The 11228-nt window shown below is 57.7% G+C and overlaps 1 protein-coding gene across 1 annotated transcript in view; it reads left to right on the forward strand.

Annotated features, from left to right (window-relative positions):
• Positions 1-11228, forward strand: part of PLCG2 (phospholipase C gamma 2) — a 126284-nt gene that overhangs the window by 98039 nt on the left and 17017 nt on the right. Inside the window, exons 21-27 of the mRNA XM_004704774.2 lie at positions 997-1106; positions 2718-2814; positions 3894-3960; positions 5274-5431; positions 8594-8696; positions 10589-10798; positions 11195-11223. Coding sequence (XP_004704831.1) covers positions 997-1106; positions 2718-2814; positions 3894-3960; positions 5274-5431; positions 8594-8696; positions 10589-10798; positions 11195-11223 — 774 coding nt within the window. The remainder of the gene's footprint in view (positions 1-996; positions 1107-2717; positions 2815-3893; positions 3961-5273; positions 5432-8593; positions 8697-10588; positions 10799-11194; positions 11224-11228) is intronic.

The raw sequence follows: 11228 nt of genomic DNA on the forward strand, positions 1-11228 counted from the left end.
AACTGTTGACCTTGGGCTTGGCAGCCCAACCTGTCATCCTCTCTGCCACCAGGACTTGGAAGAAATGTTGAGCCAGCCTTATTTTCAGCATTCCATGTAAACGTTCAATTCCCACGCAACAGCTGGAGAAACCGAGGGTCCGGGAGCTGCCCGTCTCATTGCTAGTGTAGTCACTGCCGTTGTGTCCATTTCAGCTGTGCCCTTGTAGGACAGAGTAGAACTGCCCCGTGGGAGGTGGGGGTGGGGGTGGGGGTGATTCCCAGGCTGCAAATCTTTACAGAAGCAGACAGTCTCATCTTCCTCCCATGGTGTGGATGGTGGGTTCAAACCACCAATCTGTCGGTTAGTAAGCTTGTGTTTAACCTGCTGTGGCATCGGGCTAATTTTAGCCAGCTAGCCAGGGCAAAACGTGGGTTTGAACTCACGGCTTTGAGTCGGTAGCCTGTGCTTTTTTATTGGGTCCCTTATGAAATTTCCATTCGGGCTCCCTTGTTGGTAGGGGTGGGGTGGACTGCTGATGTGCAGGGTGGGGTAGGGGGTGTCTGACCATCTCTGCAGTGCCCTCATGAACACCCGCATGATCCGTGGGCATTCTTTTACCTGCCAGCATCGGGACAAATTCATGGAAGAAAACATGGTTCAGAGTGGGTTCTGTCTGCTTGTTCCTACCAAAGGGGAAGATGTCCCACCCTCCCACCCCCCAGCCCTGCTCACAGGCTGTGTAAGGAGCCCAGCTAGGGGGACCCCTGGCTCAGAGTGTGAAACGACATCCTTGAAAACCAGGCTGCTTTTCAGGGGGTGTTGAGAACACCCCAGGGGGTGAGAGGATTGGGGGTGCATCCTCCAAAACCCATATCCTTGGCGTCCCCACCCCACCTCTGGGTGACTGTTTGGGCCAGCGTCTTGCGGTATCAGAATTTCACCAGCAGGTGGTGCTGCAACATCAGCCTGAAGCCTTAGGAGCCCGGCCTGACTTCTCCTCTTGTCTTCTGGAAGCCTCAGCGAACTGTGAAAGCCCTGTATGACTACAGAGCCAAGCGCAGCGATGAGCTGAGCTTCTGCCGCGGAGCCCTCATCCACAACGTCTCCAAGGAGCCAGGCGGCTGGTAAGGCTGCGTGCCGGTGGGCTCTGGGTGGCAAGGTTCATAGGCTGCCTATGCACCCTTTTATTGACCGAACTGCACACAGTCCCTGGGAAAGGCAGCCTGGTCTCAGCTCTGACGGGCACGGGGACGCACAAGGCCAGCAGTCCGTATCACACCCCTCATGGGATTTCCCTTCCTGCGTGGCATGCATGCTGCGGTCCCAGAGGCTGGCTGTTCAAATCCATGCAGCAGTGCCTCAGAAGAAAGGCCTGGCAACCCCTTCCAAAGGGTCACAGCTTTGAAGCCCCCCCGCCCCATGGGTCAGTTCTCTGCACACCTGTCCGAGTTGATCTGACAGCAGTTCACAGCATCACCCACTTAAATCTTGCGTTTTACTGTATCTCTGACTGCAGTCCCCGTTACCGGGACTTTGCCCCAGGGCAGGCACTGAGCCCGTTCTCATGTCTCTTGGGAGCAAGAAACAGTGACTGCTGTGACACTCGGTAGGAGGGGTGAGGCCTTGCAAGGTCACCCGACAGCCGAGTGGCTCTACCTGTTTGTCAGTCCTTTCCCTGCCCCTCGACTCTGCCAAGTGGATGTCCTTCTCCAGGGACTGGCCTCTCCGGACAATGTGTCCGCAGTACGTGAGCCCAGTTCTCAGCGTCCTCGTGTGTAAGAGCACGCCGACTGGACTTCTGGAATTGGTGGTGCTGGTGAAGAATACGGGACGCCCCAGGGACTGCCCGAAGAACAGGCAGCTCTCTCTCGGAAGAAGTACAGCCACCGTGCTCCTTAGACTTCAGGCGAATCGATTTGGACTTCCTTATTCAGACTCCAACTTGCACCTGCAGATGAGGCGGTTGAACATACCACCCATGGCTTGGGTCAGGTGCACCTTAGTCCTCAAAGTGACACCCTTGCCCTTTGACACCTTAACGTACTGCCTTGGGCAAATCTGTGCAAGGCCTTCTTTTGGGTGTTGAAGAGCAAGGGTGTCCCATCTCCGACTCGTCCTATTAAATCAGGCAAAGGGACATCCTTGCTCATCGACACCTGAGGACGGAGCGGTCTCGGGTAAATTCCAGTCCTTCTGGTTCCGAGATCTTCCTGCTAGCCCTGCTGAGTTCACCTACCCTCCTCTTCCCTCCCGCCTCCCCCAGCAGCTTGGGTGGGCGCCTGCTGTAGGATTGAGCATTTGTCTTCCCTCTGGGACCCCAGCTTCTCGGGACGGACACCCATGGGCAGCTTTTGCTGTGCCTGGTTTCTATCTAGGCCCCTCTGACTCCTGGTGAACCCCCTGAGGGAGCGGTGGGGGGGCTTCGCAGGGCCTTCAAGGCTGTGCCCTGCTGGAAGCTGATTGCCAGGCCTGTCTGCCCAGTGCCCCTGGGCAGGTTTGAACTACCCACCTGTGGGCTTGGAAGTCCAGTGGGTTTCTCCTGGGGACTCCAGCCAAATGGCAGGCTAGAGGAGGACAGCCCCTTGGTCTCCCCTCTCTGCCGTGGACATAGAGGACCCCCTGCAGCACCCACTGTCCCAGGTGGTCTGGCCAGCAGGCTGGGTCTGTGTGTGGGACTGGTGTGCTCACGCCAGCCGGGGAGGCCCTCTGATGCTGTGTGGCCCCCCTCCCCCCAGGTGGAAAGGCGACTACGGGGCCCGGATCCAGCAGTACTTCCCATCCAACTACGTTGAGGACATCTCTACGGTTGACGTTGAGGAGCTAGAAAAGCAGGTGTGTGTGTGTGTGTGTGTCTTCCTGACCAGGGACCCACCGGCCCTGTGTCCCAGGAAGCTCCCTGGGCCATCTGGGGAATCCGCGGAGGCCACCTCTGGGTTTGTGCTGTGGTCCTCCACGGAGCCCTGCTGGCAAAGTGGGTTGGTTACACGTAAGACTGCTAACAAGGTCAGTAGCTCCAAACCCCAATCTCGGAACCAGCAGGGGCCAGGTCTGCTCTGGCCTCTCGGCCACTCTGAGTCATAGTCAACTCCTGACAGTGAGTGCTGGGGCCCCCGGGCCACCCCTGGGTGTGCTGTGGTGTGGTGTGGTCCCTCCCAGTGCAGCTCCAGGACTCGGAGGACAAAGTGGCACAAGTTGGGAGTGCCCCCTGAGCGGCAGTGGGCAAAAGCCCCTCAGGTTTTCATCAGGAAGTGCCGGATAGTGCCGGATCCCCAGGGAATCCTCAGGACGGGTCCTGAGCCAAGAGTGGCCAGGAGGGAGTTTATCCTTTGCTTTAGCGGCAGGAAATGGAATGCATGTAGCTCTGATGGCCAGACGTGGGGGTGTGCTTGGTGTGTGTAAGCAGCAGGCAAGAGGTGGCCTCACTGCTGTGCCTGGCTGCCACCTCCTCCTCCCACCCCAGGGCTGCCAGGTGACGATGGACGGTGCTGCCCTTGTAGTGAGTGAGGGCCTGAGCCATCTTCCAGGCAGGCGAGGCATCTGGGAAGGCTTCCTAGAGGAACGGGCTTGCAAGCCCCCAAAATCCGGGTGGAATCCCACCGCAAGAAGCTGCAGATGATTCCCAGGGATGGGAGACCCCACACTGGCTGGGTGGTGGGACTTGGAAGGGCCTTGGCCGATGGGGGAGCCCTTGTAGTCCCCGGCACTCATGAGGAGATGGCCCCAGGGCAGTGTGTGTAGGGGGTGCTGGAACCTGCCAGGCGGTGTGGAGGAGCGAGAAGCCACATGGCCCCGCGCCCGCTCTGGTGATGACGGCCTGTCAGCAGGCTCAGGCAGCGTCTCCTCCACTCAGTAGAGGGCCTTCCCTGTTGCCCTACGAAGGTGAACACGAGCTATGTCTTGTTTCCCTGCAGATCATTGAAGACAACCCCTTAGGCTCTCTCTGCAGAGGGATCCTGGACCTCAATACCTACAACGTCGGTACGTGCATGCTGGCAGAGCCTGGGCCGGCCAGGGACCCCCAGAACCAGCCCTCAGCACCACCAGCTGAGCAGGGCCAGGGCGTGGCTGTTGTCTACCCACCTAGCCTGGGAGGTCCCTGCCTGCCTTGTTCCTGGCAGCAGCGGGGCTCATCACAGGTGTCTGTCAAGTGGTGGAACAGGGCCCGGGGCACCCCAAGTCCTGGGCAAGGGGCACATTTGTCATTAGCAAGCCCAGTTTCCCAGGGGCTGCCCACGACCAGCCTGAGTAGTGCTGGGAGGTGGGGGCCTGGCTTCTGAGCTCCACACCACCTCCCCCAGTGGGATGGGTGGGGCACCTCCCCTCGCTGAGTTTCCGTGTCCTTGCTGCTTGGCTGTGGGGTACAGCACACAGGCTGGCATGATGGGGCCTGGCTGAGTTCTGTGCATGGGTCTCCGGGCCCCTAGCTCACCTAGCGAGTGGGCAGGGTGAAGTTCCCATATGGAGTGGGGGCCCCGAGCCCACCTAGGACACGGGTAGTGGGGGGACTGAAGGCCATGAGGAAGGGAAAGGCAGGTGGACCGGAGCCCAAGGGGCTCTCTGCTCTGAGCAGGCAGTCCACCGGGCAGCAGCAGCCTCTCTGCCCATTAGCCTGTGAGCCCTCTGGCCCCCCTCTCCCACCACTGACACACACACAACACACAGCCTTTCCCAGCCCCCTGTACAGTCGCCGGGCTCCAGCAGTCTGGCCTCTGCTGCCTGTGCTTTGCGTCCTGTGTTTACTGGCCTTTGGGTTTTTGCCATGAGGTGCAGGTAGGCAGATAGGCAGACAGGCGGGTGAGCAGGAAGGAGAGGGCATCTTGTTCCATTAGCACCTGTGTTAGCAGGCTCAGGGTGCCATCTAATGTGGGGCTTCACACCACAGACACACAGGCTTAGTTTTTTTTTTTTTTGGGGGGGTGGCCAGAGTCTGAGATGAAGGTGTTGGGAAGAGAGCTTCCTAGGAGGGATTTGCCCTGGCCTGTCTCCCGACAGGCCCCCTGCCCCTCCTCCTACCAGGACAGAGGTCACCATACTTAGGGGTGGAGGGCACCTGGCCATCCAGGATGGCCTTTCTTGAATGGCCCCTGCAAACCCTCCGCTTCCAAATCCAGCCACAACCCTGGCTTGCCGGTCAGGACTCTGCGGACACCCCTGTGCAGCTGAGAGCCTCCCATGTGGAGGGACGTGGGGCCGGTGTCCATCCGTGGCTGGCTTGGCGTCCCGTGACCGACCTTGGCCCGGACTTGGCGGGCAGCAGACCGGCTGACGGGTCTCCCCCTTCCCGCCCGCAGTGAAGGCCCCCCAGGGGAAGAACCAGAAGTCCTTTGTCTTCATCCTGGAGCCCAAGAAGCAGGGCGACCCTCCGGTGGAGTTTGCCACGGACCGGGTGGAGGAGCTCTTCGAGTGGTTCCAGAGCATCCGGGAGATCACCTGGAAGATGGACACCAAGGTGGGGCCCGCTGCCTGCCTGCAGGTGGCCTTGTAGGTAGTGACCAGGCAGCAGGAGAGGGGAACAGGGTTCCCCAGGGTCCCTCAAGAGCCCGGTCAGCTTGCTGTCCGGGGCCCATCTGGCTTCCCTCCTCCTAAGGAGGTGGCAGGGTATCTCCTCCCACAGGGAGGGCCCGCGATAGCCCGGCCCTCTCCCGGAGGAAGTCGGCTCTGGTGGCAGGCGGTGGAGTCAGCCCTCGTGCTGGGGATCTGCCAGCATTCGCTCGGCTGGCCTGGGTGAGAGGGCTGGGTGGGGCGAGTTTGGACAAAGAGTGAAGCCCTTGTCTGTAAGGTGGGGAGCCAGAGGCTTCCCCTGGGAAGATAACAGTGGTGCAGACCAAGATGGTGGGTGCTAGACTCAGCATGCAGCAGAGGGCCACCACCCCCACCCCCCACCCCCGGCATGTCCTTGTCACATGGTGGTTGGGCCTGGTGACGGGGAGAAGGGCTGCCTTACCATGCCCTTTCTCATGGCTGCAGAGCTGGAAGTTGGTGGGTTCCTGGTGTCCCCCCTCCCATAGCACAGCTTGACCTCAGGTGTGGCTTTAAGAGCTCCCCAGAGCCTGTTAGCACCCATGGTGGCTTCCTTTCTTTTAAGGTCCCAAGAGTAGTCACCAGTGGCCCTGACTCACCTTGTAAGTCCCCGAAGTGTTGTTTCTTCTTTGGGAGACTCTCACTGATGGGGCCCAGCACCCTTGCCCTGCCCCAGAGAGACTGAGGCAAAGGAAGCCTCGTCCCTTGACCTTTGTCCCCTGACCCTGTGGCTCAAAGTTGCACTGCAACCCTCTCACTGGAGCAGCGGTTCTCAGCCTTCCCAATGCCGCGACCTTTATACAGTTCCTCGTGTGGTCGTGATCCCCAACCAGAAAACTATTTTTGTTGCTACTTCATCACTGTCATTTTGCTACTGTTATGAATTGGGAGACCCCTGTGAAAGGGTCATTCGACCCCCAAAGGGGTCTTGACTCACAGACTGAGAACCACTGCCCTAGAGGGATGATGCCCCCTTCAGGAAATGGGGGGCCAACCACCAGCCCCTGAGATGACCCACTTCTTCCTCCTGAAGTTCAGGCGAGGAAGGAGATGGTAGATCCATTTCCCAGGTGGCAGTTAGTCCCCACCGTGGGCACCATCAGTCGTCCCGGGCCTGTCATTTCTGCCCATCCCTCAGCCCCTCCTGCCTGCTGAGCACGGTCCTGGGGCAGGTGATGTCCTTTAGATCTTGAACTGAGGAGACCCTCCCATTGTGGGGGAGAGAATTGAGCCAAGGAGGCAGGCTTGGTTTCCAGGGTGTCTCAGGCTGGAGGCTCAGGGCTCCACTAGATCTCTGCATCCCAGTGAGCCTGGACTTTTAAAAATCATTTTATTGGGGGCTCATACAGCTCTTACCACAATCCATACATACATCCGTTGGGTCAAGTGCATTTGTACCTATGTTGCCATCATCATTCTCAAGCTGTTTGTATTTTCTTTTTGTGATTCTTGGCCTTTGCGCCACGTCTTACTCCTCCTCTCTAGGTTCCACCTGAAGGTGCCTGCCCCCCCCGCCCCCATTGCGTTATAACGGACTCTCTGAAGCTCAGGGTGGCTGTCCCAGGCTTTGGTTCTCGGTGTTTGATCTCTGTCCCCCCTTAACTGGTTGTTACTGGTGCTAAGATTTCCTAAGCAGAAAGTCTCTTGAAGCCTTACCATTAATCACACTTGAAGGTTAAAAAACGGGAGTCGGCACAGTGGCCCATGTCCACGCTCAGGCTTGTGTGCCCCATAAGGCCCCCTCCTCCCTTGCGGGGTGGAGCCAGCTTGGGGTTAGCACACAGCTCCTCCACAGGCCTCCTGGTGTCTGTCACCAAGGTCGGGGCCAGGTCTCAAGTGCACATCACCAACTCCAGTTCCCTTCCCCTGGGTGAGGCAGGCCTCTCAACCTGGTCACTGCCTGCTCCCTGGGACAGGGCCACCTGCAGGGCCAGCACTCGGAGGCTGTGGGTCAGCGGGGATGCTGAGTCCATGCTGGCTCCGAGGCCCCATGGGGCAGGGTGGAACTAACTGCCCCCATGGGGTTCCTAGACCCTCACTTGACAAGAGTAGAAAGTCGTGTCTTTCTCCCGAGCCAAACCCTGTCAAGGTCTGTTTTTCTGCTTTGAGTTTTTTTTTTTGTTTTGTTTTTATGGAAACCTTGTGTTTCCAGCCACGGGGAGCCTGTTGAATGAAATGGGGGGGGGGATTGTAAGTTGAGGGTGATTTGGGTACACTTACTTAGACATGGGGGTATTCCAGCTCACTGGTACTGGAATTGGTGTGGGGGCAGTTTCTGCAGCATTGTGCAGGTATACAGCTCCCCCCACTACACACACACCACTCAAAAGTAGGGTAGCAGTATCTCACTACACCCTGGAGGAACAAAAGTGGGTCCCTGCCCTGCTGTGCAGCCTGCAGTCAACGGCTTAGCCTTTGTGCATGTGTGTGTGTGTAATATGTGGACTGACTGAAGCACCAGGGTGAGACCGTGATCTGGGGCCCCCAGGTGGTGTGTACTCTACACTCTCCAGGGCCCATCGCAGCCCAGGAGACAGTGGAAGCATCGAGGGAGCCCTGAAAGGGGTGCCAGCTGGGGTGCAGTGAGCCGTCCACCCTGACTCAGGAGTTGGCGTTGATAGCCTGTGGGCCTGGATCCAAGAGAGCCCCACCTGCCCAGGGCCAAGGGAAGGGACGGGTGCAGGGGACAGCTGGATCCCGTGAGCCTCAGGCTCGTGTGAGGACCCAGGTTTTGAGAAGCGGAGTCTGACAGACTTTAACAGTGCAGCTACCAGGGGCTAAGGAGAGAGGGCTCATGCTCAAGAAGTCTCTCTCCCTTCTACTTGGTGGTGAAGGACTGACTAGACACAGACGGGGGTGGGGAAAGAGCTGGGTCCAGACTCTTGGCAACTAGAGGAAGCGGGGAGAGCAGGGGCTGGCTTCAAGACAGAAGCCATTGGGCTGAGTCTGCAGGAGGGAGACGAGGATGGAGGGGAGTGGGGACTCCGCTGGGAGGGAGGCAATGTATGCAGAGATAGGAGCTGGGAGGAGGAGGAGGTGGGGTTTTCGGGGTGTGGCTGGGGCTGACCCTTGGGTGCCTTACCCCACACAGGAGAACAACATGAAGTACTGGGAGAAGAACCAGTCCATCGCCATCGAGCTGTCCGACCTTGTCGTCTACTGCAAACCCACCAGTAAAACTAAGGACAATTTAGGTAACTCCTTCCCGGGATGAAGATTTCCGAGAGCCCGGTGGTGGTCATGAGGGCAGGCTGGGCGTGTGTAACTGCTCCAGACGGGATGCTGGACACCTCAGGGGGGTTTCCTAGGCCTCCCAGGGTAGGTGCCTTTTTCCTGCAGGGCTGTGAACTGGTTCACCTGAGGTCAGTCATGACCAAGGACCTGAACCCTCCTGAATGTTAATCTGTGTGAGCTGGGGTGAGAAACACAGCTCTAGAGGAAATGTACACGTCGAAGCCCTGCTAGAAGCATCATCCCCTTCATGGGGCAGCATGGGCACTGCTGCATGGCAGCCAAGTCTCTTGCCCTGCAGAGTGGGAAGCTGTGGTGCCCGGCTCAAAGATGGCAGCTGACCACACTGCTTTGAATGCATGTGGCTCTCCCCAGTCCTGCCAATAATCCCACCCCTCACTGGTCCCCTTCTGGCTCTGGTTACCCTTCCTGTATGGCAGACTGTTAAAAGTGTGGGTCTTCTCCAGTTTCCCTTTGCCTAACTCGGCTTAGCTGGTTCACAGCCCTGGGATCCGGTTGCCACTGAAACAAGTGATCACAAAATCGGTGGCTTAAAACAACAGTCATTATTAACTTTTTTGTGGGAGTCAGGTGAAGGTTTAACATTGAGCAGTTCATGCCTTTCTGTTGCATCAATCACAACCCTCTCAGTGTAATGTCACTCATCCCATTTGCCCCCATGTGCTTCCTGTCTTCCTTCCTTCCTTGTTTCTGTTCTCTGTCCTTGGACTGATGCTTCCCTTTGGATCATCCCTGGTTCTTTGGAGGGTGTCACCTCCCTGCTGTGCTCGTGTGGCTAAGTCTCCGAGCATGCCTTGGCTGGTGGCCCCATCACTCCAACCCACACTGCCTTCTCCGTTTTGTCCAGTCTCTTATAAAGACCTGCCTGGATCATCCAGGGTCACCTCCCCATCTCAGAGGGCAAGCTCACCACATCTGCAAAGTCCCTTGGGCCATGTTTTATACACGGTGACACTTCCTGGGTGGTTAGGATCTGGTCTTTTCTGTGGGTCATGATTCGGCCGATTACTTAGTCAACTTTGGACTCAGTGGCCCTGTGGACAGAGTACTGCCCCTGTGGGTTTCTGAGGCTGTAGCTCCGTATGGGAGCAGAAAGCCTCATCTTTCTCTCATACAGCAGCTAGTGGGCCCAAACTGCCGACCTTGAGGCTAGCGGTCCAACGCATAACCCACTGTGCCCATCGAGGGATTAAACAGTGACTTTTCTATCAACTCCAAAGCACCACGTTCTCTGAGGTGGTGCTCACACTGCTGCTTGTTCATTTCATTAAAAAAAAAAAAATCTCGTGGGGACTTTTGAGTCGCAGGCCAGAGCTGCAGGTAAGAGGCTGGGCCCTCAGTGGCCCCACAGGCCTGGGGAAGATGGGAAAACTCACTCAGAATGGCGCTCAGTTGTGTGTTTTCCTCCTTGGAGGGGAGAGAGGAGCCGTGCCAGGAAAAGGCTGCCCATCACATTCCTCCCTGGGGCAGCAGTGGGCTCTGACCCCACCAGGCTGCTTGCCTCACACCTCTGGGTCTAAGATGACCTTGAAGAGGTCAATCTCTTCCCTGCACATCTGCCCCAGACCATCTCCCCTCGGAGCTGCTCAGCATTTGTGTGTTATCTCATCAAGGCTCGTGGTGGTTGTAAGCCAAATCCTCTACTCCTCCATCATCCTCAACTGCTGCAATGCACACACCCCCCCCCCACCCCCCATACAGACCCACCCTTCCATTGCCCATTCAGAGCCTGGGGTAAGAGGGGGCCTTGAATGTTTGGTCAGAGCGGGTTTCCTGCATCTGACCACCATGGGGGCCGGGCCCACCCTGACCAGGCCGTCTCTGTGTGCCGCAGAGAACCCTGACTTCAGAGAAATCCGCTCCTTCGTGGAGACCAAGGCGGACAGCATCGTCCGGCAGAAGCCCATGGAGCTCCTCAAGTACAACCAGAAGGGGCTGACCCGCATCTACCCCAAGGGCCAGAGGGTGGACTCCTCCAACTACGACCCCTTCCGCCTCTGGCTGTGTGGCTCTCAGATGGTGGCGCTCAACTTCCAGACGGCAGGTAGTGAGGGCCAGCGGCTGGGCAGCGGCGTGGGCTGGGTGTCCCCGGAGGGGGGCGGCGGCACTCTGTCCTGCTTCAAGGTAGCAATTCTGACCAGTCGGCTTCACCTGTCACTTGAGATAAAAGGGTGTTTCTGTCACAGTGTGTCTGAAGAAACATGTAGCTTTCGTAGGTGCTTTTATGCTTTTATGGGTCTGGGTCAAACTGGAGCCTGTTTTTTTTCTTTTTTATCCCATTATTTTCTTCTTATCTTAAAGTCCCACCGTCCCTTTGTCTGGAGTGCGGTTTCAACAACTGCCCAATTAATTTTTTTGTGGGGGGCTGAGGGAGGAAGTGGAAGTGCCAGGATGCCCTGAACCCACATGATTAGTGGGCGGGGCTTGTTTCCCCACCTAGACAAGTACATGCAGATGAACCACGCCCTCTTCTC

Source organism: Echinops telfairi, unplaced genomic scaffold (assembly GCF_000313985.2).
Source record: "Echinops telfairi isolate 266 unplaced genomic scaffold, ASM31398v2 ScPeMD7_2291;HRSCAF=2852, whole genome shotgun sequence".
NCBI lineage: Eukaryota > Metazoa > Chordata > Mammalia > Afrosoricida > Tenrecidae > Echinops > Echinops telfairi.